The sequence below is a fragment of the Misgurnus anguillicaudatus genome, chromosome 5 (genome assembly GCF_027580225.2).
Source record: "Misgurnus anguillicaudatus chromosome 5, ASM2758022v2, whole genome shotgun sequence".
Lineage (NCBI taxonomy): Eukaryota > Metazoa > Chordata > Actinopteri > Cypriniformes > Cobitidae > Misgurnus > Misgurnus anguillicaudatus.
In genome coordinates, this window is record NC_073341.2 from 11598274 (window position 1) to 11625311 (window position 27038).

At 39.1% G+C, this 27038-nt stretch overlaps 1 protein-coding gene and 2 long non-coding RNA genes across 4 annotated transcripts; 2 read left to right on the forward strand and 1 right to left on the reverse strand.

Moving 5' to 3' along the window:
- Window positions 1-1246: 1246 nt before the first annotated feature.
- LOC129413749 (rho-related BTB domain-containing protein 2) lies at window positions 1247-25560 on the forward strand. Its single transcript, XM_055167536.2, has 9 exons — window positions 1247-1444; window positions 1618-1721; window positions 4224-4409; window positions 4539-5488; window positions 9071-9180; window positions 10116-10266; window positions 11248-11336; window positions 12735-12840; window positions 25459-25560. Exons 1-9 carry the CDS (start codon window positions 1253-1255, stop codon window positions 25509-25511), a joined length of 1941 nt encoding a protein of 646 aa, XP_055023511.2. The 5' UTR covers window positions 1247-1252; the 3' UTR covers window positions 25512-25560.
- Window positions 15883-17976, forward strand: LOC129427531 (uncharacterized). 2 transcript variants are annotated; one of them, XR_012369564.1, is made up of 5 exons: window positions 15883-16456; window positions 16997-17079; window positions 17177-17308; window positions 17397-17497; window positions 17608-17975. It is a non-coding gene; the product is annotated as an uncharacterized lncRNA (long non-coding RNA). The 2 variants fall into 2 exon arrangements; XR_012369563.1 differs by having other exon boundaries at window positions 15884-16456; window positions 17397-17976.
- Window positions 17494-19107, reverse strand: LOC141363915 (uncharacterized). Its single transcript, XR_012369565.1, has 3 exons — window positions 18571-19107; window positions 18113-18249; window positions 17494-17793 (listed from the first exon to the last, which is right to left on the reverse strand). It is a non-coding gene; the product is annotated as an uncharacterized lncRNA (long non-coding RNA).
- Window positions 25561-27038: the final 1478 nt, after the last annotated feature.

Here is a 27038-nt window from a genome sequence, read left to right on the forward strand (position 1 = left end):
TGCCATTTACTGCAGAGATCACTAAGGACATGTTATAATAAATTATCCGTGGGGTATTTTTTGAGCTATAACTTCACATATGTACTCTGGGGACACCAAAGATTTATTTTACATCTTTAAAAATTGTCCCCTTTTAAACAACAAAATATGACAGCAAACATTTATTTTAAATGAACACATGCACCTTTTAAACAAAATTTTTCACAACTAAGTGCAGGGACAGTAGTATTTGTACATTTTTCTTCTTTTTTTCACGTAGTATAGCTATTTGATGTCTGCATTGTGAATGAAGTCAGTTCATATATTTCTGAATACCCAGTCTCTACACAGTTAATATTAATCTGATTTCTGCTGGCCATGGCATAACATTAATTTTATATCCTGAAAATGCAGTGCTGGTAAAATGGTTTGATGGGACACATCCGTTACAGACAGGCAATATCTCACTTCTGCACTTTATCATCAGCATCTGCTCTTCTGTTTTTAAGATTACCCAGCAGGTTACCCCATCTGCTGTTATGCATACCCCATCTAATGGCGATGGTAACAGCATGAAATGAGTTGGCTGGATGCAGGCCCGACAGCAACTCTTTGCATGCTTTGCAGGATGAAACCTTTGGTTAGCATTATGACAATTCAAATAGGTCATATTTTAAATTTTTACAGTATGTGAAAATGACTTAATGCAGTAAAGTGTTCACACACAAGTTTGCCCTACAGCCTCTTCTGCGGTTATATTTCCTACCAGACTCAGAAAAATGTTAATATTTATGTCACAGAAGATGCCTGTGCCTCCGGGGTAATTCTGAGGATGTAAAAATCTTTTCTTTGCAAGATTGCATAGCTAAACCTGTATACACATACTGTACGCAAACAATAGGCAGTTCAGTTTAAAGTACCCTAATTCTGTATTATCTGACAATGGAGCACAGTAAGGGGGAATTAAACTATTGATCCCATGTGTTGCTCATTTTGTGTTTGCTCAATATGCTGAAGCAGCTCTGTTTGGAGAGGTGTGTGTCAGGGTTTAATAGATTTGACTTGCAGGAGGAAGACCTTGGGGTCAGTCAAGATGTGAGAATGGTGGACAATTTGCTTATACGGCAGTCATGGGACTGGAGTATATTATTTATGTAACTTAAATAAGTGTGGTTTGATCTTTTTTTGCTTTAGTCATATGCATGCTTTGCTTCACTTTACTGCATGCTTTGAATAATTAAATGTCTGATTTCTTTGTAAAAGGCCTCATTTTATGGATTCTGACATGGACTATGAGAGGCCTAATGTCGAGACTATCAAGTGCGTGGTGGTTGGGGACAACGCAGTTGGAAAGACGCGGCTCATCTGTGCCCGGGCCTGTACTGCCACTCTTTCACAGTACCAGTTGCTGGCCACACATGTGCCCACTGTTTGGGCAATAGATCAGTACAGAGTCTGCCAGGAGGTGAGAAATGTCTGAACCTTTATGGAATTTCTATATAGCATTTTAATATAGCAATTATTATTGATCATAGAGTATCTAATCAAAAACTGCCTCATGAAATGAAAGATACATTTTTGAAAGCACATTTCTTGGGTAAATCTCCATGCATGTGATAGTTATGTTTCTCTGGTCAGGTTCTAGAAAGGTCCAGGGATGTGGTGGATGATGTCAGTGTGTCTTTGCGTCTCTGGGACACCTTTGGTGACCATCACAAGGACCGTCGGTTTGCGTATGGCAGGTGAACTTTGAATATCAGCTTACTCTTAACTTTTGACAGCACAATTGAGTTTCAGTTGAAGTGTTTCGTTGCAAAATGAGATAAATCCATTTTTTTACATTTTGTCAAAACATGTTTATTATTATGTTATCATGTTTTTATTTTGTTTTATGGTGCTACTTAGCTGTATTTTTTAAGTAATGAAGGTTTAAATCAAAACAAACCAACTGCAGTTGAATTGATATTAATTGGAATGCACAACCAAAAAACGAGATTTCTGAAAAACTAAAGTTATCTCGTTTTGCAACAAACTCTTCAATTTCAACAAACCACCATTATGGCGATCAGTGTTTGCATTTCGTCAGCCCATTTACATTTTAAAGGACACACCCCAAAACGGCACATTTTTGCTCACACCCCTGGCAATCTGTTATAATAAATTATTTATATGGTATTGTAAGCTAAAACCTCACGTACTCTGGGGACACCAAAGGCTTATTTTACATCTTTAAAAGTCTTGTGAAATGCCCAATTAAGCGTATAGATGTTTCAGTGGCAACAACAAAAACAATAAGGTTTTTGTGGCCAACCTTATCTTCCGATAGACAAAGATGCACAAAGATTCTTTCTGATAACAAGCAAAGAAAATAACATTCGTCTTTAGGAAAAAAGTTTCTATTTTTGACGAGGTATTTGTTCCAAAGGTCAGTTTAGTCACTAAAGTAGCGGTGTTTATCCAATGGGCTGTCATGCCTAGGAAGCTTTTGTTGTGGACAGACCAAATATCTGCAGTGGTCGCGATGTAGTCTAGCCCCTCAAATGTTTTTTTCAGCTCATTTTCCATTTTTGAATATTCTTTATCCAAGTAGTTGGAAAAAGGTTTTCGTCCCATTCTAGAATTCAAAATCTAGTCGCTGTTGTTTGGCTGGAGGTGCTTCACTCACTTCTAATGTGTCCACCGGCACCGGGTTAGCTTCGTCGAGGCATGTAGTTTATGGAGGTGCTTCAACAGATTGGAGTTGCTGTTTGTCGCAGTAGATAGGACCTTCGATCCAGAAAGACACAGCATACATTTGACCAAAATGTTTTTGTCTTTCTGCTCAACTAAAGTGAAATAATGAGCATAATTGACTCGCCATGACCGCCGCACATACTTGAATAAACGGAAACACGCCCACAGTGCGTCTTCTTCGTGTTTACAGTGGTGGCATCCGCCAATCATACAATGCGTCACTGCTGTAAACAGGTTAGGCTGTGGGCTACACTTCAGCCAAAATTCATTAATATGAATTAATTTTAAAAAAAAGTAATGGAACAACACACCATATGGTAACGGTAACGGAGTTAATTAATTTAAAAAGTAATGCGTTACAGTATTAGTATACTGTCAAAAGTAACTGCGTTACAGTAACGTGTTACATTAACGCGTTTCTAGTAACGCGTTATTGCCCAACACTGGTCACTAGCCAGACCATTAAACAAACAGAGACTGGAAGTTAACTTCGGGCCAGATGCATAACCGCGACGTACACTCATGCGATTAAAACCTCTGTAATAAAGATTCATAATTTGAGCCATTAGCCCAGATTTTGCAGGAAATGTCAATCATTTATCACAAATATAGACCCTTTTACAGCCTACGTGATCAAATAGCCGAAACTAATAGCGAACATTTTGGCAACAGAAGTGGTGTTATTCCCCATTGGTTCTAACGTGTTAGCAACTCAGAAATGTATTAAAACGGTTTCCCAGCATCAAAAAGTCTGGTTGTTGCGTTTGGTTGCACTAATATAATATACGTATATACGTATATATGTATCTGGCCACTTTATATCTGCAAACATCTTTTATCCACTCCACTATAGTACACGGATCTGGTAGCTGTGTTGAAAAAGTTGATAAAGTCAACTTTTTAAAATAACTTTGTCTGTCTGTGTTGCTTTACTGCTGATTCTTGCCATACTTCCGTTGCCAAACTGCGCGCGCATACGCTGCCACGCCATTATTGTGGACAAACAGTAAAAGGGGTCTATACATAAGTAGAAAAGTCACCTGCAATTTTATGTTTCAAACAGAGATGGCAAAAGAGAGGCAAAAGTTAGAGACTGTTTGCAGCAGTAAGGATAGAGAAAAAGGTTACATTTGATCTCCATTTATTTGCTGCTGTTTATGATTCTGTAATTTTGCTTTACAACTATTCAAATTGTAAAAACAACGCTATAGAAATAAAATTTTAAGCAGCCAAAAAGCTAATCGTGGAAGAAATGTCTGGCAATAGTTAAGTCACGTTCACTTTTCCCAATGTTTAACTCTAAAGATACTGAAGTTGTCCTAACTGATGCAGTCAGTTTATTCCATAGTGACTCAAAAAATATAACCCAGCAACCCCCCCAAAAAAATCTTTAAATGTGTATAAGTATGAAATTGATTCAGCGTTAAAGCGCATAACGATTTTGACACACTTTGAATGTGTTTGAAAGTGTGTGTTAAATATGTTAAAATTGAATTGTCTTTGGCTAACAGGTCTGATGTGGTGGTATTGTGCTTCTCCATTGCAAACCCAAACTCCCTTTACCATGTGAGGACCATGTGGTATCCTGAGATCAAGCATTTCTGTCCCAGAGCTCCTGTTATCTTAGTGGGCTGTCAATTAGACCTGCGATATGCTGACTTGGATGCTGTGAACAGAGCTCGACGTCCATTGGCTAGGTATTATCACCATATTAATTCCAAATTGTTTAGTGTCTAGTGTTTCCCAACAATTTATCATACACCTTTATAGCTGAGTGTTGATAGTTTTTTCTAATATTCCTTAAATTTCACAACGTTTTATTTCAGACCCATTAAATCCAATGAGATACTGGCCCCAGAGAAAGGCCGTGAAGTGGCTAAGGAGCTAGGTGTCCCTTATTATGAGACAAGCGTCGTTGCTCAGTTCGGAGTTAAGGACGTTTTTGACAATGCTATACGTGCAGCCCTCATTTCCCGCCGACACCTGCAGTTTTGGAAGTCGCATTTACGAAATGTTCAAAGACCCCTTCTCCAAGCCCCCTTCCTTCCTCCCAAACCCCCTCCACCCATTATCACGGTCCCTCCCCCTCCGAGTAACATTGAAGAGCACCCTAGCCGCCTACTAGAGGACCCACTGTGTGCAGACGTCATCTTAGTCCTGCAGGAACATCACAGGATCTTCGCTCACCGCATTTACCTCGCCACTTCCTCCTCGAAGTTCTACGACCTGTTCTTGACCGAACCCCGGGGCTCTGAGGAGAACGACGGGGAACGACCCAGAGGTCCGCCGCTTTCTGGTCGTGATCTGTTTATGCGGGCAGCTAGTTTTGACGTTAGCGAGAGCAACGGTGACGGAGATAGAGCCAACTTGCGTGCCTGCACCAGTGATGGAACTCTTAAGGGCGGAGATGGAGATCGCCGCGGTCGCCTGCTCCCTGCTTTGAGCCGTGCTTTCATCAGCATCCAGGAAGAAACTGTAGATGACCCTGTCACTTTTAACCCTAGAAGGGTGACTGTGGTGCACATGGACCCTTCGATGCAGCCCGGTCCTTTTCACTCAGTGTTGCGATACCTATACACGGGTAAACTAGATGAGCATGAGAAGGAGCTGATGCAGGTGGCTCACATTGCAGAACTGCTGGAAGTGTTTGACCTGCGCATGATGGTGGCAAACATCCTGAACGATGAAGCCTTCATGAATCAGGAGATCACCAAGGCCTTTCATGTGAGACGCACCAATCGAGTGAAAGAATGCCTGGCCAAAGGGACGTTCTTTGGTAAGTGGCTCTGGGGATTTGCTCATCCTGAATTAATGGTGTAATGAACTGCATTTTTTGATATTATAATGTTCCCTAAGGCCCACTTTTGCCAGCAAGAATAAAGTTTTTACATCAGAGAACATCAAAATCTAAAAGTAGTTTTATTTGTTAAATATCTATCAGTTATCCTATTAATGGGCAGTGCTAAGCATTTAAAACACATTGGTGTCTGGTAAACGTGACCCTAAAATAGCCTTTCCTAAGACAATGGATTTTGTTTGGACAATCCACCCACTATTTTATATAGACTGCGTCCGAAGCAGCTGATTTGTTGCCAAGCTGCAATGACTTTGGTGGCATGAAGAATGGGAAACGCATTCGGACAGACTTCATAGGCAGCGTAATGGCATTCAGTTTGTGTTATAAACAGAGAGCGTGTTTGTAATGACTAATCCCTTATTTGAAAACTACAATATTACTTTCTTGCTTGAAATGCAAGTGTAAAATGTGAAAATATAATTTCATTTACACTTAATTTGTGCTCCAGCCACTTTCTTGGCCGGCATTTTATTTTTTCAAACTCGACCAGGCTCGACCAATCACATTTCCCGCCCACGCTTACGCATGGAATTGTGGAACAAGGCGATAAAGGTATCTCAGGAGACAAGAAGTAAACCAAACATCAGACTCGGACGTGCCTTGATGCCTTCCTGCCTTGGGATGCTGCCTCCGAAGGCAACATTTAAGAGCTTTTGGAGGCAGCCATAGTTAACACATTTGTTGTTGTTTCTGCTTGCATTTTCAATGTTCATCTTTTTTGGTGTAACCTTCATCTGTTATGAAAACTAATACTGTCAGCTGCATAAAAAAATAATTTAAACCTTTTTTTGTTGCTTTTGCACACATTGGTTGTACAATGTCCATCATACAAGAAGATTGTTCAGCATTTTTTCACTGTAAAAAAAATGTTGGTTCAACTTAAAAAGATTAATTTTGATTAAATTAATCTTAAAAATATTAGTTACTCCAAAAAGTAAAATAAAAGGTCAAGTGTAAAATGTTGTGTCATAATTTTAAGACAACCAGATAGCTTACTTTTTTTAAGCTCAACCAACTTTATTTTACAGTGAGATTACCAAAGCAATGTTTTTATTTATTTACTGTACAAATTTGTTTAAGCAGAATATCCCTTACAAGCATTTTCCACTCCACTTTACTGCAGAATGAAACAACTGACAGTCATTCACCCCTGTAGAGAAAACAAGTCACTATATTTTGTCAGCTGGCTTTCTAAGATTTTATAATCGATGCTTTTCTTGTAGATCCAGTGTGAGTGCGCCATTTTTTCATCACTCTCAGGGTTTAAAAGACATCATGCTGTCTTCAAACGCTGACCACACTTTCCACCCTAACATAAACATAAGCATTTTTATTATACTTCCCTTAAGCACTGTATATACATTTTACTGAAATGTACTGTAATATTGACTCACTGACACAAAATGCTTTTTGGGTTGTAAATATTAGGTCTTTAAACAAGTGGATTAGGCATCTGATAAGAATGACATTTTTTTTTCTTTAAAAAACAACAACTTTTGATTAAAGACCGAGGGGCAATCTTCCGATCTCTCTGATGAAGCCAACACCGAGATGATTTAAACTGCAATTCATCGACTGGCCACTAGAGGTTGGCTCCAAAAGGGAGTCAATCCCATAGACCTCCATGTTACAAAATGCCCTAGAAAATATGTTTACAGCCTGGTACAAAAAGTGTTTTTGGTCTGTATAGCTATTTTTGCCCTTCATGACAACTGTGAGGGGGGTGAATTTTTTTGTAACTCCGTTTAAGTTCTGCATAATTAAGGGGCGTGGCCTCTTGAGTGAGAGCCACTGCTGTCACTAGAATTGAGTTATGTGGCTGTGCTTTCAGCAACCAGCCACCTCAGCTACACCCTTGTCCCGCCTCTTTACCCATTCTCGGTTATCCACGAGTGATGCACTGTGACACGCGGCCAAGATGGCGACGACAGGCACCGCCTACTTTAAGCTTCAAAAATGCCCTTCACAAACCAATGGGTGAAGTCACGAATACTATATCCATATTTTTTTGAAAACTATGTAAAGACCCACTGAAGTGCCTTAAAATGTGCAGTTGACGTAATTTTACATAAACATGAAATCATTAAGCATACATATTGAGTAGAGGTCTACACAGAAGACCCGAGACCCGGGACCCGACCCGAGACTCGTACGGGTTCGGGTCTATATTTTAAATGATCAGCCGGGTCCGGGTCGGGTCTCAATCTATTACTTCGGGTCCCGGGTCTGTTTAACATTGTGGGTAATACCCGAGGTCGATCGGACTGGGAGAACACACACTCGCATTTAAATAAAATATTTCAAAAACAGCAACAAAAACTTAGATGAAATGTCGCATACATTTTTTCTATGACGCTAAAATTGCGTTAAAAAGTTTATATTTGGTTGCTCCAACCAGGCAGCTAACGCGCATGTGCTCTTATAATGTTTCTCTTGCTACCAGTCAGGAGCTTCTGCAGTGAGACGCAATGACTTTACCTTTGACAATTGGCTCTTTTATTTAGAAGGCGGGACTTATTCCACCATACCGTGCATTTTGCACTGACTTCTCCAATTTTTAAAATAATATTATAAATTGACCGTCTTGCTGTTATATCTAAAGTTTTCGCGACTCTGCTCAAAGAGCATAGAGATGATAGCAAAGAAGTAAAGCTAACGAAAGCAGCCATGGCACTGAACGAGCAATTGTTATTATAATCCAAATGGGCAAACATTATTAAGCAAGTTGACCCGATACACAACAAATGTAAAACTGCGTTATTAATCACCATGACTGTAAAGTGCAAAGAGTACAAAGAGGGAGAAGACTAACTTCTATGGGTAAGACAAAAAGTTTAATTTTCGCTACTTGTTTATTGACTTATTAGTAACATTTAGCTAAAGAATATTTGCCGGTCGGGTCTGTGTCTTCCCGGACGGGTTCGGGTCCAGATTTTAAATAATAGACGGGTCCGCGTCGGATCCGGGTCCAGCTTTTAAATAATAGATGGGTCCGGGTCGGTTCCGGGTCCAGCTTTCAAAACAACAGACGGGTCCGGGTCGGTTCAGTGTAGCACATTTACGGGTCTGATCGGGTTCGGGTAGGAATTTTTGGACCCGTGTAGACCTCTAATATTGAGTAATTCCTCCCCCTTTTAAAATAGCCAATAAGGGCAATTAGTTCACCTGACAGCGTGATGTTTAATGAGAAACTGAAGTGCAGAGTGATGTCATAAAAATCGCTGATCTGTATTGGAAGAGATAAGAGATTGCAAGTTTCAAACACTTATTTTGTCAATGTTTTGGAGCACATTAGTTTATATACTTCAGGCTAACACATTTATACTAAATTCCAAAAGTACTTACATTTTGATACCATGGGGACTTTTAGAAGAGAGATTTGTTGTGATAAGCATGTTTGAGTCATATAGATGGTTATTTTAATGGATGGTCACTAGGTTTATTATAATGTAAAAGTGATTTGAAAAGCTTCAGAAAAAAATGTTGTGTTCTCTGCTTCAGATGTGGTGTTCAGGTTGGATGATGGCACTATCAAGGCCCATAAACCGCTGCTTATCTCAAGCTGTGATTGGATGTTTGGTGGACCATTTGTGGAGAGTTGTACAAAAGAGGTACAGCGCACTCACTGTATGCTAAAAATAATAACAAATCCGTATTATAAAATACATTATCTGTATTTAAAATAAAAAAAATAATGTACAACTTAAATTAATTGAAATGAAATTGTATGGATGCAGTGATAGCAGTTTGTATTACTGAAGTATAAAATTTAAAGGCTATATAGTTTATTATGTTATGTAAATCTTTTGGTGCCTATTGTGTGGTCATACTGTTTAAGTAATATTTTTGGCACAATTTGTATTTTATATATATTCATATTTTTACATATGTGACTATGTCTGTATAATCCAACTTAAAGGTGCAGTGTGTAATTTTTTGAAGGATCTCTTGACAGAAATGCAAAATAATATACAAAACTAAATTATCAGGGGTGTATAAAGATCTTTCATAATTAACCGTTTTGTGTTAATTATGTGTGAGACGTTTTTATCTACATACACGAGGGTTCCCTTACATGGAAGTCGCCATTTTGTGACGCCATGTTTCTACACAAGCCCTTAACGGACAAACTTTTTTTACTAAGTTGTCTCCGACGATAACATTTTTGTCCGGTGGCGGCTACCGTGTCTCATGTGTTTTAAAAGCAAGGTGAGCAGTGAACTGAGCCGTTGTTTGCACTTTGCAACCTCACCACTAGATGCCACTAAAATTTACACACTGCACCTTTAAAGTCAAAGGAGAATAAAAGTAAAATTTTGATTCATTGATTTCAATCTTAGACATGACCTTACTCATTCAAAATTAAACTTTATAGAATACTCTTTACATTATGTAGAAAACATAATGTGATGTTGGGTTAAGGGGTGGGGTATTTTTTTTAATAATCAAACAAAATTCCAGACATTATGTTCTTGCTTGCTATTTTGAAACTTTAAAACATTTAGATTTTTTTGCTATTGTATGTGTTGCTGTTCTGTTGTTTCAGGTGCTATTTCCTAACACCACACGTAGCTGTATGCGTGCTGTGCTGGAGTATCTGTATACCGGACGCTTCTGCTCTCGTCCAGATCTGGACGCCATGGAGCTTATTGTGCTCGCAAACCGTCTCTGTCTACCTCATCTGGTGTCACTCACAGGTACACGGTCAAATCTACAAATGAACACACGCTTTCTGTATAGTGTAGGCCTCTGCAGACATACAGTATAAATTTATATATACACACAGATGAGCCATTACATTATGACCACCTGCCTAATATCCTGTAGAGCCTCCTTTAACCTGCAGTTATGAGGTGAAGTATTGATTTGACAAGGTGGCAATAGGTTAGCCTGGATTTCCCCATGCTGCCTTGCACGCAAATTTATTCACACTGCAAGTCTAGCATGGAAACTATGGACCAATTTTGCCCCTGAAATAGGGAACCAATCACAGAACGGGGAGGGCGCAGCAAGACGATGACAAAGTCTATGCGACACACCCAAGCAGTTTTGTTTATCCAACACGGAAGCAGATGCGAAGTTACTTTTACTTTTTACTTTATCAGGTACGTGTGCACACCTAACAACTGTCAGAGATGGTGCAATTGTGAATACATTTTCTCAAGTATCCCAAGATAACACCACCCAGCCGGTTCGTCATTTGGCCATCCGTGCACAATTTTTAATATATAGTCACTACAGTGGCATGTGAACAACACACAAGGCGTGCCACTTCTGAGATTAAAAATTCCAGGGTGCCATGCCATCACAATTTGTCCTCTAATAAAATGGTGCAGTATATATACTGCTTTATGAACTGCATCTGTGCCACCTTTGGTTGCCAGTTCCACTCATTGCTCTAGGATGAGGGTGGACAATATGTAATAGCTCATCGGTGTATGTAGTATTTATACAGTGTGGAAACAATGACAATAACAAAAGCAATTTTTAGTTAATTAAACAAAATCTATTTATTACATTATTTTTGATATGTTACATAACCATATATTTACAAGTACCTTAAACTTTTCACAGTACTGTACTGTCCAGGTATGCGGATGAATGTTTATAAACAAAGATAAAACACAAATGTGTTATATTAATTTGTATTAAAAGATAGTTGTGTATGTGTTTTCTAGAGTTATACACTGTGACAGTACTAACAGAAGCTGCCATGATGGGAGCTGATATAGATGGAGATGTTCTGCTGTACCTGGATATGGCTCAGGTAAGTGGACCTCTGAAGTTATAGACAATTTTTGGTTTAAAATGTTAGCATACACTTTTGGAGAAAATAATGTCAATAATGACAATTTTTTTTGTTTATTTTGGTGAACATTTTGCTCAAAGGAATTGTTCACTCCCCAAAAAAATATGTATAACTTACTCATCTTACTGTGCATTCACACCGCCACCGGCCAGAGCGTCAAAGTGTCCGGAAGTCATTTATTTTCAATAAGTGCCAGCAGCAAGCTTCCTTGAACACCTCATGGACAGTGTGACCATCAAGGAGAGTAAAAATCAGCTCAACTTTATGGTAATGAGCTATGACACAGTTCTGTGGCAACCAATCGGAAGGTGAAAACGCTCAGTGGCAACCAATCGGAAGGCGGAAACTTCCGCTTGAAAGGATTCCATAGAATGCATTCGAGCTTCAAAGCTCATTTTCTATAGACGGTTTCATCGGACGAACATGCGCTGACGCGATACACATCCGGATCCTTACTTTATTTCCGGTTTCGTTTTTTTAATGCTAAACTGATCTATGAACAAATGCCTTGTCGAAAATAACAAATGTTTTGGTTTCCTAGTTAATCTTTGTGTTGTTTCTTTGCTTGTTATATAAATAAACTACGTTTAAAGAACTTTGTTGTTATTAATTCTTAGCGGAGTTTACCGGAAGTTACGTACGGACCACGAACGCCGCTTGTTTATGTTGTTACTGCTAAAACCGTCTATAGCGTCGTTGGCAGGGCAGCCAGAGCATTTTTTAAAACTCTTGCCGGTGGCGTTGTGAACGTACAGTTATGCCATCCTAGGTGTATACAACCTCCTTTCATCAGACATCATCAGTTATATTAAATAATATCCTGGCTCTTCATAGCTTTGTAATGCATTAAAAAGTATCTGGTTTTCTGAAACCCATCCATCCTCAATGTCGGCAGGTAACACAATAGGCTGAACCGACAGAAAGATGACATCAAAATACAGCGAGAGCGATTGGAGAAATCGATGAGTGATTTCGAATCATTCTTGTGGTACTGTGATGTCATCCGCCTTTTGGTTCTTGCGGTGCCGCATGAAGTCGAACGAGTTTATTCATTGGTTCTCGCAAGTCTTGTGACTACTCATATGTGATGCAACAAAACACGCAATCACGATACACGCGAGAACCACAACCGCGAGTCTTACTTACCGACATGGAGCCGACCTAGAATGGCATTAAGGTGAGTAAATAATTGGGTAATTTTCATTTAAGGAAAAAAATACATTTCAGACTACATAAATCACATTTTTTTGCCAATATATTACAAGAGGTTTAAAGGAGGGGAGGTGGGGTAACATCTTAGTAAAGTGTAATTTTGTCCCTTGTGTTTTTATTTCTCTCATTTGTTTTCCAATTTAGTTTCACTGTGCCCATCAGTTGACTGACTGGTGCCTTCACCACATCTGCACCAACTACAACAGAGTTTGTCGCAAATTCCCTCGTGACATGAAGGCTAAATCTACAGGTATCATCTGAACAGCTCTCAAATTAATGCTAAGACCCCTTCCCCCCAGTGTTGCATATTTGTTAAGACGTGTTTTTGTTTTTATAAGCCATGAATGTATTTAAACACTTTACATGCAGTGGCGGCTCGTGACCCCTCATCCGAGGGGCGCTAGTTCAAAATAATTGTTCGGAGTATAATAGGGGTGGTTCCCTTTTCCAAAATATGTGTCCTGCGTGTCGACAGAGATCCTGTGTGCATCAAGTAATACTTTGTACAACCCCCTTTTGCCAACACGACAGCACTTAATCTCCTCCTATAACATTTCACAAGATTAGAGAACACAGTGAGAGGGATCTTTGACCCTTCTTCTTTGCACAATCTTTCTAGATCATCCAGTGTCCTGGGCAGGAAGTTAACTTTTTTGACCACCAGCCACTGTGGCAGGTGGATTTAGAAATCCACCTGCCACAGAGACTTTTTACTAGCCAGTTTTTTTTTTTTTTTGCCTGAATAGTGAATGATAACACTGTCTTTATTGTATGAATTAGATATAATTTTTTTTCAGAGCTACAAAAGTGAATTTCTCTTTGTCTTAGGTTGTTTAATTAACATTAATGACACAGACTTAGGGCTCAGTCACACCAAAAACGTTTATGGCAGTTGCAGGCGCCTTTTTTGAATGATATTCTATGGGCAGGGTGCGTTTGCGCGCTGTTTATGTGCGCCTTGCGGTTTTCTGCCGCCTGCCGCGCACGCGTTTTTGAAGGAGCGCTGAGAGCGGAGAAGCGCCTGACGTCATTCGCGTCTTCCATTGTCGAATCGAATGAGGGGAGAGGCGGGCCTTACGTTGTGGTGAGGGAAGTTTACAGTTGCTTTGAAGAACCGGACTCCACTCGCTCACTCTCTCCTGCGTGTTTGTGCACCTCTCATCCTCAAACAAGGTCAGAGCAAGCGCCCTCTTTTTAAAGTTTCTGCTAATATGACAGTTAACAGCAAAAGAGCGCTCACGCTTCAATATTTGATTGACAAGACAGCTGACTCGGTGGTTGCTTAGCAATATGAAAAGCCGCGCCGCACTGCTCTTTTTTTAAAAAAGGCAGTGCGTCGCGCCTTGCGTTTGCAAGCGTTTAAAGCGCTTTTGGTGTGACTGGCCCCTTAAGTAGGTTAATTGAGGTTACTGTCTCTTTAAGACCAGCACAGGCTGGTTTTTGACTCTCTATACATCAGGGATGGGCAACTTTGATAATGCCGAGGGCCAGCATTTTTCTCCTTTATACCCAGGGGGCCAGAACCACACACACAATTTACATCATTCTTAATTTCCTTTATTAAGAAACCACAATATACAATTAACCTGTCTTTAAAGATTTTAACTATAAAACTTAGCAATTATGCTGATTTTCATTTCTAAATCATAACTTTATTTTCATTGGACAAGCATTTCAGATAAAACTTCTTAACTGCATTGCTTTAACATCTGTAACAAGCAAGGCACTTTTAAATTAGTAGAGGAGTTTCTCATCCCGCCCTTAGAGTTCAAAATTATTTGAAATATTTAACATGTAATTCTTAAAAGAACAGGTCATTTCCATCATTCTGCATACCAAGATCGGTTGGGGAGTGTGTCTTACGCTGGATAATAGCCTTGATGTGCCTGTCACAGTCAAGTGTCTAATAAGACAAATCAACACTCTTATGACTCTTATGTACAAGAGCAAGATGACAAACACTCCTGAAATTACAACTACCAAAGGTGCCTTCAAATGATTCCAAAGTGGTCCTAATATTGATGTAAACCCCGTGTCCCAATCAGATGAGAAAAGACCATGATCTTCATTTAGTTTAGCTATTTGTTTGTGTAAAACTTTAGCCAGATTATGAACCACTTTCCCAGAACCGTCTTTAATGTATAGGCAACATTCGGACGTAATTACCTTACATGTGTCATGTGCCCCCTTGAGAAGCTAACAGCATGTCAAACGCCATTCGATTCTGCAGAACAGCCTTTCTAATTGCGCTTACTTCATTCGAAATATTAGCAATAGAAATTAAAGTGGAGTTCGCTGTAACATCAAATGCTTCATACAATGCTTGTACTTCATTTTGTAAATCAGTTACTTCACAGATTGGAATAAGTCCTCCTAACCATTTCTTAGTATCAGAAATCAAGCGTTAAGTATGTCTCATGATTAAGTGCATAATCCTCTGACACTACTCGCATCGCTGATAAAGGTACAAATAAGAGTTTACCTCTCAGCCCTTAGGAAGTAATGGATAAGCTTTGTTACCACAAACGAAGTGTGTACCATTAAAAGCAATTAGTGTTTCATTTGTCATTATCAGAAGAGCTTTGTCACATCTGGAAAACTGGAAACGCATTTCTAGTTTGTAATGTTTACCCCGTTTCCTTCAATATCAGAAAGAATTCCCTTCAATTTTACATTTAGAGCAAATAGATGGTTTGATTCAGTACTGTTGTATGCAGGCAAATAACAAAAATTACTTGGATAAGATAACTTTTTGTAGTGGCAAACACTGCTTGTGAATAGCAGACTGCTTTCCCATGAATAATCGACGACAACCTTAAAAACACATCTGTAAGGATTTGACATTATCAGTGGTTCAATAATCATACACTTGTGACTTGACACCAACTTCGCCTTATGATTTGGTACAATTAAAATCCTGCAAAAATCATGAAAATATACTCTTTACCATCCCTAAATGCCTATGCTATGGTCATTTCCAACTTTAACAATTTCAGCCATTTTCAGCATCTCTTACCAGCAATAGGGCATAGTAAGATAAACAAAATGTCTGGTAAGGTTGCAACTTATACCAAAACCATTGACTGGTGTTCACCAAAACTATCAACTGTGGTGCACTACTTGGAGTGTTCAAAGATGGAATAGAGGTGTCGATTATCAAATCAATTAGAATTTTACAAATGTTACCCATGTTACTTTGTTCAATGATGGAGATTAAATCAGACAGCGGTAATGGACGTACATACAGATGTAGATTTTTGAAGAAAAGATTGACATACCCAACAATTGGAAATATTAAAGAGCACCTATTATGAGATACACGTTTTTAAACATCCTTTTGTGTGTAAGTGTGTATTAGTACATGCTAACGATATTCAAAAAGTACATACCTCAAAGAAAACGATGACGCGAGTTATCGTCTCTAACGTTCGAGGACTACAAAAAACACTCGGATTGTAGGCAACAGTTTACTTCCTGGGATTGGTGACGTAGATAAGACCAACATTATCATAGTTCAGCCCTCTCTGCTTGGCTTGGGTACGCCCTCAAAGACGGGGGTGGAGAGCGCTGAGTCAGAAGAGAGCTAAAATGGCGGAGGTTGGGAGTCCCTGCTTTGACCCTGTTTGCAAACTCTTGTTTCATTGTTTAAGCGATTAAATCTCTCGAGTAGACGCTGTCTCTTTAGATGCAAGGGCAAAATAGCACTTTATGGACTAACACAGAGGACATCATGTTTAATACGGTTCCGGAAAAATCCAGTCAGAAGTTGTTCACGGAGTTTTCACAATAACTGCTTCTCATGAACCAAAGCTGCGCGACGTCTCCTCCTGAAAGTTGGATTACCGTGCACTTCTGGATCACAGGCTGTAAGTATTCATGTTTATTATTTGCCTTTACTGTAAGTTACGTTACCGGTAACCGGAGCTTAACATTATGTGCTTGTAGAGCTCAGATATATATCTATGTGTAGAGCTAAGCTTGCAAGCTAATTGTTTTGTGTTGTAATAATGTATTTCATAAACAACGTACCATATTTACACACGTGTGTGTTGAATTATGCAGACTATCGTTTTTATCGATGTTTATTTAGACGTGTTTACAAACTTGCTAAGCTGTTCCAGCTAAACTGTTACCGGTAAAGTTTGTTCTCATGATCAAACTCAAGAAACTCGAAGTACAGATGATTTGTTTAACGTGATATGTATTTTACTGTTGTTTTTACTTTAAGCTTTCTTAGATTTTGAAACGAAGTAAACACGTAATGTGTGTTGCTAATGTTGGGCCATGTAACATGTAATACATTAACGTTTTAATGAATAGTCTAACGATTTATAATCGTTGTACTCTATTGTTATAATATGTCTTTTTGACTGAATACATGTTTGTTTTATTTGTGTATATCCTAGATTCGCAGCTGGACACATCCTTCTACACTGTATGCAAACATGCAACATCATTACACACAGTACAAGGCATATGAGGAGCAAAGGTGTGTAACACATATGATGTATTTAGCTAGTGAAACCACTACCAGTCTTAAATGTATAACTGATGATGACAAAGTTTTTTTCTCTGCATAATCATAGGAACCCAGGCAGTAGCATCGTTTCACAATGTTTCAATCACCATCATCAGTGGATGCCTTTGCCGTCCGTAGCCTGAGATTTCAGATTTGCAGCAAAAAATGTGACTTTCCCATTTATTGGAATGCTGTGCAGGTATTTAGGTATTTTAGTAACTGTGTTAAATAAAGTAAAGTAGTATTTACTTTTAGAATAAATGAATTGCATATTTATATTTTTACAGGTTGTACCTTGCAGCCATCCATTACAATGTCACCAAGCCATAACAAAAGCAGGAGAGGGAAAGTACAAGGCTATGTTCCCAAAACACACAAGTGACATACTGTAAGCAGTAATGTTTTATTTCAAATACATTCATAATTAAAAACTTAATGTATGAAGCAGGGAAATAAATTATCAAAACAAAAGATTTATTGACTGCAATATTTGTACAGTTATGTGGATGATGTGATCAGGCTTGTGTTTGATGAGGTATTTGAAGATAAGCTGAAGGAAACCCCGATTCCAATGGACCTGGCATCACAGTTTGAGAGACCTTCAAAGGAGGACGTGATTGCATGCCATCTTCAGTGCAGGGGTCGTCGGAAGCCAACATTCCGATCAGGAAGCTCCAAGCATATCTGGAGAACAACACACGACAGGATGATAACCCTAAAGTGTCGTCTTAGATAGCACCAGCTGACAAAGCTTTGATATGCCATTTATCTGAATAGATAGCTGTAAGAAGTGAATTGAACAATTTTTTGAAAGAAGAGCACAATATGGTTACTAAAGTATGTTTATTTGTATATTGTTTAACAGTTAAATAGATATTTGTAATAAATAAACTTTTGACTGACTACTATATTTTCTTTAAAGTTACATCTTTTGTTCTTTTGGGTACTTTGTTACTATAATAATACTTTAGTGTTATTGGTTTAAAAATGTAATAAAACTTACTCTAGTCCTGCGCCTCAAAGGCTTATAGTCGGTACAATAAATGTTCTGTGTGTAGGGATTTAGACAATTTGTGCAAAACCTGGATGATGAATCACGCAGGTAAGAGGCCCTGGAACCTGTTGCATTCTCCTTAAAACCTAATAAGTAAAAACATAGCACAGTAAAATAGTATGTAAGCAGTATTTTATAATGAAGTTTACTATAGTAAAATAATGTAGAAATTACCAAGTGAAATCGTTTTATAATCATTTCAACAAATACTTTCTATGTGCTACATTTGGTGTTTCCATATAGTTTGCACAGTAATAGAGTATGTAAACAGTCTTTTATAATACATTTTACTATAGTAAAATAATGTAGAAATTACCAAGTGAAATCGTTTTATAATCATTTCAACAAATACTTTCTATGTGCTACATTTGGTGTTTCCATATAGTTATGTAGTACGTTATAATTACCTTTTGGATGTCTTTGCAACACATTTTCGTCTTCGTTTAGCATTCTGGCAGAGCTAAGGACACCTAAAAAAGTTAAATCCAATCGCATTCATTGACGAAGATCGTTTATATCGTAACGGCCTTCTGAACTCTCTGGATCGAGCTCGAAGTGGTAAGGCAGTACAGACACCATCGTTTATAGAGAAATATAACGCTTGTTTACGTTGCCTCTGAGGCTGTGACTCTCTCAGTCAGAACCGGTGTGTCAACCCACACGTAGTCAGGGGCGTAACCTTTCAAACACACGACGAACCCAGCTGACCAATAACAGTTGAGTAGTCATCTGACCAATCCGATTACACTAGACATTTTGGGAGGCGGAGACAGGAACTAAACCGAGCGTTTTTCAGACAGTGGGAAATCGGTGAGGTATGTAAGCAATTTATAAGACTCACAATGCATTAGTTCAAGTTTTAATAACATGTATGTACTATGGGATACTGCATTTACGTGCTAACGTGCCAATTTATTAGCATAATTGGTGCTCTTTAAGCATCTTAGCGTATGTATGAGCTAGAGTTACTGCCGAATTAAGATTACTGTGATGTTCTAACCATGGATGGAATAATGGATCTGAATCGTGAATCAGAATAGAAATCAACACAGCAAATAATGTTTGTGTTAATTTGGCTCATACACTTCAGTGTCATAATTAAAAATGACCCATTTGCCTGGTTTTAATCTGGATAAAAATCTTGTATAACAGCCTAGTGGCTTAAATTTTAAAACAAAACCCCTGTACATATGTTAAATAATAGCCAATACAAATACTGAGTGCATACATTTAGAGTGAATACATGAATCATTCTGAACAGATGTGAAATACACATCACATCTAATATATCTCTAACTCTGTGTCATGTCATGAAGACAACACTTGCAACCATGTCAGTTGTGATTCTTAAAACTCAGAATGTCTCTGTTGATGGAATCAACCGGAATCCACGAAGTCTCGCCAGTCCGTCCTTCCGGGTGAATCTCGAAGTACAGCGGAGTTCCAACTGCTGTCTGCTGGAGGTTGGCGCCAATGAGACTCGTAAACATGATAAGGCTTTATTTTTCAGCGAATTTCTTGAAGGCCGCCGACATATATCTCTGTGAAAACATAAAACAAAAGAGAGGAAAACAAGAGAGCTCCATGGCCAAAAAACAACTTTGTATAAACAGATTTGTTAGGAAATATCTTCTTTTGACTATTGCTAGTAAATAACTAGTTTTGACTATTGCTAGGAAATAACTAGTTTTGACTATTGCTAGTAAATAACTAGCTTTGACTCCCATAGAAACTATAGACACCCTCAGACGACTAGGCTGGTTCTGGAGAAGCTAAACATTTGCCCCCCACCCCATATCTTCAACATGAGGTGTCCCCCCCGTCCTAAAAAGCGGGGTTCTTCTCATGACCCACTCCGTCCCACAGCATTTCGTCTGTCTAAGATTTGGGGAGTATAAGCTAATTTTGCATCTAGGTTTACCTAGCAACTTCACTGCTGAGTTTTATTGGTGAATTTTATTGCTGAGGGGGTACCTAGTAGGACCGCATAAGGATCGTCCCATCTTGGTTTTAGACCTGAGTGTTGTAAATTTTTATTAATTATTTGCCCTGGCACAATATTATGTCGTCCATAATTTTTACAGCATCCTGAACCTAATTTTGCTTTTTTTGTACTGCTTCACTCAAAGCCATACAATATGTAAAAAGAGTATCTGATATTAAATGTAAATTTACTTCTGCAAGGTCTGAAGTTCATGGCAGCTATGCCATTGAATCCTCAAAAGCCTACAGACTTCCTGACATACCTGACCAGTAAAGTATTTACCCTGATCAGAATCAATAATGTTTCATTTCATCTGGAATGATGTTTTCGAACCAGCATATTAGCCATAAAGGCAGCAAAGCCTTTCTTTGTGAAAAAACCTATACACCAAACGAGAAAATTTCTTTTCGCCCACAATTTGCCTTAAAATGTGAACACATTTGAAAAACGCCTAGGCTTCCGACACTGTGTATCTGTGTGACCAAATAAGGAAAAGACTTTTGGATTTACGAATTGGTGTTAAAATTTCGAAATATTGTCATTTGCCAATTGTCAACTATTTTCAAACCATTCTCATTTCTCCTTTCTGGAGCATTAAATTTGAAAGTCAGTTTCTCAGCTTTTCTGTGAGCAGTTTGTCACCATAGATGACACATTTGAGCAGTAAGAGTTCTCTGCCGTTTCAGCTGGCAAATTGTCTAAGAACACTTAATGTTTGTATATTATCTATACAGTCAGAATCATGGCTGTTTGGAATTGCTTCAGACGGACCAAGTAATGTAGCTGGATTTGATGGTGTGCCTTCTTCAATGTCTTTAACATCAAAAACAAAACTATTCATGTTACAGAAGTAACAGGAGAAAGTTTGACATTTCTCAGAGAAACTCAGTGTTATGGCCTAGGCAGCAGCTTTGCTGTGTGCCACGCAGTTGTGAATTCTGTGTGCGTCATGATGTTGGCTGGCCTATTGAGATAGCTTGTGTTATCTCATAACTTATAAAAAAACACAATAATAAAAACACTGTGATTGTTGTTGTTGTGATTGCTGCTGTTTCCAGGGTGGGCCTTGCTCTCTCTGGTTTGGCTGCCAGTTTTGTTGGTTCAACTGTCCGCCTTGTTGATTCTGCTGCCAGTTTTGTTGATCTTGGTTAGACCATGGGTTATTTGGACATTCACTTCTGGAGTGTCCAGGCTGTCCACAGCCCCAGCATCCTTCACATTATCTTTTTGGTCTGCCTTGTCCTCTGTCTCATTGCTGTTTTTGTCCATTCCTGCTGTTTTGGCTTTGCACAGATAACAATGAGATTGGCTTGCTGTTGAGCATTAACCAGAGTGGGTTGGGCTGGTGTTGCTGTCTGTGTTTGCTGGATGGTGGGGGCAGGTGTGTTGATGAGCACCATTAAAGCTGGTTGTTCCTCCTTCAGAACAGCTTGTGTTTTTTTTCTTAGTTTTGCTCACAAGGTCGTCCAGCTGTAACTGTGCCAGCCCCCTCTTCATCTCTTTCTCTATTGTATGTATTTGCCTTCAGATAATTCTTTAAGTGCTGCTTGACTGAATGTGAAACATGATCACACAACTCCTTCTGTGTTTTGGAGTTCAGTCCGACCACAACTTCGAGTTTGGTTTGAACAGGTGCTGGCATAGCCTCCACTATTGCGTTCCTAAACAGTGCAGCTAGAACAAAGTCTTTCTCTTGGTCTTTCTCCATATTTTCACGCCACCGTTTCAGCTGTTCTTTGTACATATGCTGTTGGATTCTCTATTTCCCTCAGCATCTTCGAGTCAATCGGCATGGGATATTTTCTGTCTGTTCTAATATTGTCAATTGCGATTCTCAGTCCAGCATTGGTCAAGAGTTCATTCAGCTTGGTCCCAACAACACACTTCACCAGCAGGGCTTTAATGTCTCCTATGGCCAAGACACACCCTGTTGTCTTTTGCTCAAAAATTCGTATCAATTTTCTGGCTCCTTCATGTATTTCTGAAAGACGTGCAGCTAGTCCATCAATATCCTGGGTGGCCCAGGGTATGTATTGTCCTTGTTGTCCCTTTATCAAGATTGGGCACATTGACGCAATTCCTGGTCCTGGAAAACATGCAATCTCTCTTTGTTGCAAATCCACTAGATCCACACAGCTTGCTGCCCTTGTCAAAAGTTTTCCAGGTGCATGGTCCCATGCTTTAAATCCCCACTCTCTTTCTTCATCTTCAAGATAGACGGCTGCCAGTGACTTGCTTTAGTTTTCCTTTTGTGCGAGGTTCTCTCACTGATCTGGTTTCTCAGCATGTCTGTTCCCTACTCTACACTTTCTCCTGGGGTTGTGAGGAGGTGTTTTCATCCATCCATGTTTCCTCCCTAATGTCTTCCTCTTCTGAGAATGCATCTGTCTCATATGCCTTTTCTAAATAAATATCATCACTGTATTTGTCCATCCTTAACTTAGGCCTTACTGCTGTCCCTAAATTTGGGGTTGTTATCTGATGTAAAGCTGTGGCTGCACTGTCATATGTGTTGTGTATCTCTGGGGGCGCCATAATCTGTTTTAATGCTTTGGCAGGATCAGCATATGCGTTAAGCACTGGGCTATGACCTTGGTGAGTATTGGAATGTGTGCTGGAGTGTGTGTAGGGGTCAGTGAACTAATTGGGGTATTGCAGGGGTTTCTCTCTATTCTTTCCTTAAATTGTATGTCACCTGTAATCATTGGTAAATGGTTATTAGGTCCCTTATAAGGAGGTGGATCAGGAAATGTTTCTTTATCTTCCATTGTGACTTATTTATTTGTCATCATATTCTAGAATTTCCCAAATCTCTTTCACAAATTTCAAGAAGTTAATTAACTTCCCTCCTGAATAAATTTTATACAGTTCTTTCTGTCTTTTCTCATCCCTTCTTGTGCTTTTTTATCTTAGGGTTGGTAATATGTACAAATGCTTCCATGTCCTCACATTGTTCCCTCAAATTTCCCATCCTTTGGCCATTTTGTCCTCAAGTGTTTGGTATGTTTGGTCCATTAGTTTGGAAATTTTCTTTGGATGCCTGGATTTCAGACTTTACAATGATGTGGGTGTCCTATCTGTAGACACACTTCACCATAATAGAATTAATAACATGGGTCAGTTTGGAAAATTAATTTCTTCAAGGTTTCTCCCTCAAATTCTCCCACAAATAATTTTATTACAATCTCTCTGTCACAAGCAATCAAAAGCCTACGTTCACAATGCACCATTCTTATTTATGCATGCAATACCCTATAGCTTTAGTACAGAGCAGCTGGGTTAAAACATTTATTTTTATATTCTGTACATCTTGTATTCATCTCTAATTCAGAGATAAAAGTTAATTTATTTCAATGTGTTTTATATTATTACATGTAATGTTCATTACGTCATCCTACATAATGTTGGGTTGAAATGTACTTGTAAAACACGAGGCGTGTGTAACCAAGTTTGCTATTTGATATGTGATTGGAAGTAAATGGCTAAAACCCGTCTCCCATGTGGGTTCCTGTAATGTTATTGGGTGATAACGAGTGAGTGACTGGAGAGAGGAGATACGAGATTTAGGCTACGTTTACATGGAAACGATCTGAAAAGAAACCGCAAAAGTGGCGTTGCGTTATCACTTTTTATTCCGCGTTTATACGAGCGTTTTGAGGGGGAAATCTGCGTGCATATGGTGACGCAAAAGTGTGTGATATTCTATGTAGTATGCACTCCAGACGGCTAGGTGGCAATGTTAAGCACTGACACACAACAACACCAAGTCTCTGTGCCTGCATACAACCTTCTTCCTGGTTCTCCCTTCTTCTTCTGGTTTGCCTCTGATGAATTGGCGCCTTCTCTGATCAGTAATACTAGCTGTGAATATTTCGTACAACTGCTGAAAAGACTTGTATATTTATCAGAGCTGATATGGCAACTTGAAGGTCTGACGTATGGAAATAATCCGACATGTTTGTTGTTATTTTCCTGAACTGGCGCATGCCTGTGACGTAAACCCGTATGCAGCGAGAGCCACCGTGAGCAGACTTTTGCGTTTTTACTCTTTAGATGAGAACGCAATGGTAGATCGCTTTAAAGATTTCCACTCTGAAGGGTGGTTTAACTTTTTTGCGTTTTTAAGCCCCCAAAACGCCGTCGCCGTTTAAACGAAAGGCACATCCGATAAAATATTTTTACGCTTTCACCCTCGAGCGTTCTCGTGTAAACAGGCCCTTAAACAGATGAGAGTTTTCTGCAGTGAGTGAATAACTTGCTCTATGTGATAAGCGTTGTTTATTGTGTTAACTCCGAGTATTTCTTGTGAGTACACAAAATAATCTTTGACTCAACATCTGAGTTTAAGTTTTCATCTATTTGCGTTTGTTTCAAAAGTTCAGGACTTTGATATATCTGCGAGCCAGCTCACGCTGTTCGCTTGGACACGAGAGACACGTTGAGTGTTATTTCTGTCTGTCTATGTTGTTTTTTCTACTGATTTGCCATCCGGTTTGATCGTAAGACACGATTAAGATCGCCTATTGAGCCCAAAAGGACGGACTTGTTTACATCCATATTGTAAAGAGATATCCAGCTATTGCCCGTAGCAACGGATGCTGTCTGGCGTTCCTACGGTTACGAGTGATGGGTGAGCATTATCGCGAGTGGACGCGGTTGCCCGGTACAGGATCTATTGCTGCTGGTTAAGGAGCACAGGTACCGAGTTTGCTTTGTTTATTTGCTCACACGAGCGAAGCTGCCATTTTAAAGTTTCAAAGGCCTCTACGATCTCAACTACACAGGCCTGCCATCGGGGTTGGGTACTGTTGTTTGTGAGAGTGGGCCCATTCTGTATATATGGTGGTTATTTATTGACCTGTTATTATTTGTTTACTTTGATACTGTGATAAATCTGTTAAGATTGCATCCCATGTTATAATGAGGAGTAACAATAAGCTAAAGGTTCTCATGTGTGTATGAGAATACCATTTTGCACTTTTACCTTTTGAGATTTTGCATACCAGTGTGCATTGTAAAGTGTTATTTGGGGTTTTGCAGTTCTTCTCTTTGCTATAGTGTGTTATTCTGTGATATATGCTGTGTAGTGTAAAAATAACAGTTGAACAGTGGTCACACTTAAAGGGGGTGTGAGCTACAATTTTTGGAATATTATTTTCTTATAAAATTCTATTCTTTAAACACAAATATATATTTTATTGCATTCATATTCATATTTTTTTTCTATATTTTGATAAAATAAATGCACTTAAAGTGTTTATTTCAAACTGTTTGGGTTATGAGAGTTCCTAAAAGTGGCTTTAACCCCCAGGGATCCAAAAACGCGGCGCCATTCTCACTCATGGGAGAAGAAAATATGGATAACTGGGTGGAACAGGCACGTCTAATGATAACGGAGTGTGAATGTTCAAAAGAGGAAAAACGACGCAGAATTATTGAAAGTGTCAAGGGACCTGCTATGGAAATTATTCGAGCTGTTCGCTTCTCTACTCCAGAGGCGAGTGCAAAGCAGTATTTGGAGGCCATAGAGAGTATGTTTGGATCATCAGAGTCTGGCGAGGACCTGTACTTAAAGTTTAGGTCAATGACATCACCATAGCAACGGGAAAGCATGCGTAGTCGTATGCGCGTGAGATAAATTGTGGAAAGACACAGACAGTAGGTTACTCACAGAAACAAACTGTCATCATCAGTATTGTCTATTTCCCCTTTAAAGTACAAGGAAGGAAACATCGACGGATACAAAGATGAAACCAGGATCTCTTAAGCTCCCCGAGCCGCCTGTGGTTGGTAAAGTCACTCATCATAGCATCGAGCTGAGATGGGCTTATGAAGATAACAAACCTCAAAACGGTCCACCTGAACACTGGACCCGTTTCTCTGTGGAGCACATAGACCCCAAAAAACATACATTCAAGACAATATACTTAGGCTACGGCACCCGTTGTGTTGTAAATGGATTGAAGACCAGCACTTCTTACAGTTTCAGAGTCAGGATTACGAGACCTTCAGGAGAAAGCCTTCGTAGTCCTGTAGTCTCTGTCGTCACAACCCGAGTGCCGTCTACAGGCATATAGAAGATAATGCGAGGCTGCATATAAATGTTATAAAAAGAGGAAAATTCTGGTTTGGACCTTAAATCGTTAGATAGACTTTAATTTAATTTCTCTCCTCGTATTACTGAATGACAGCACACTTCGTTGTAACGTTGGACACGTGAGTTATGTTCTCTTGTATCTCATGTAAAGACGGTACACTGGAGGGCCCTGATCATCACTGTGGAAGAGAAGGCTTCCCCTCCATGACAGACGCCACTAGCAACTTGTTACAGGGTCTTTTGTTTCAGACCCCTATCTTGTTATGTTTGTCAGAGTTTTAATATTCTATTTGTACTTGTTCGTTTATTGTTTCTCCAGAGTTTGTGCCTCGCCATCTATCATCCTTTAGATTTGAATGTTATATTGAACAGACATGACAAATAATGAAGTAAAAGTAATCTCTTTCAATGTGAATGGTTTGCTTAACCCAAATAAAAGGAAAAAAATCTTGAGCAAAATGAAAAAAGAAAAGGCCCATATTGTATATTTACGAGAGCAACCCAGTATCACGCTAAAGCGTGTAATAGACACGCTGGTCCACTAGAGGATGCGTGTCAATGTCACGCTTTGCCTCCTCTAGGCGTGAAAATGACACGCATTTATGAGGATGATAACCAATAGGGGGCGATAATTTCTTATTGCCAACAACTTCAACAAGAGAAGCGACGCAGTGATATGCGTTCTCTGGAGTTCCATGGGTAAGGCTTTCTTGGAAATTTGGTGATTAATGTTACTAAAATTGAGGAAATCATGTGTTTATGTTAAGTCTTTGTTGCAACGTTAGCAATATAAT

Bases quoted from the DNA above. Each gene is read 5' to 3' on its own strand.
- LOC129413749 (XM_055167536.2), top strand. From the start codon at position 1,253: ATGGATTCTGACATGGACTATGAGAGGCCTAATGTCGAGACTATCAAG. The intron at 11,337-12,734 runs GTAAGTGGACCT...TTTCCAATTTAG, and splicing joins TGTACCTGGATATGGCTCAG to TTTCACTGTGCCCATCAGTT. The intron at 12,841-25,458 runs GTATCATCTGAA...TTTAACCCCCAG, and splicing joins CATGAAGGCTAAATCTACAG to GGATCCAAAAACGCGGCGCC.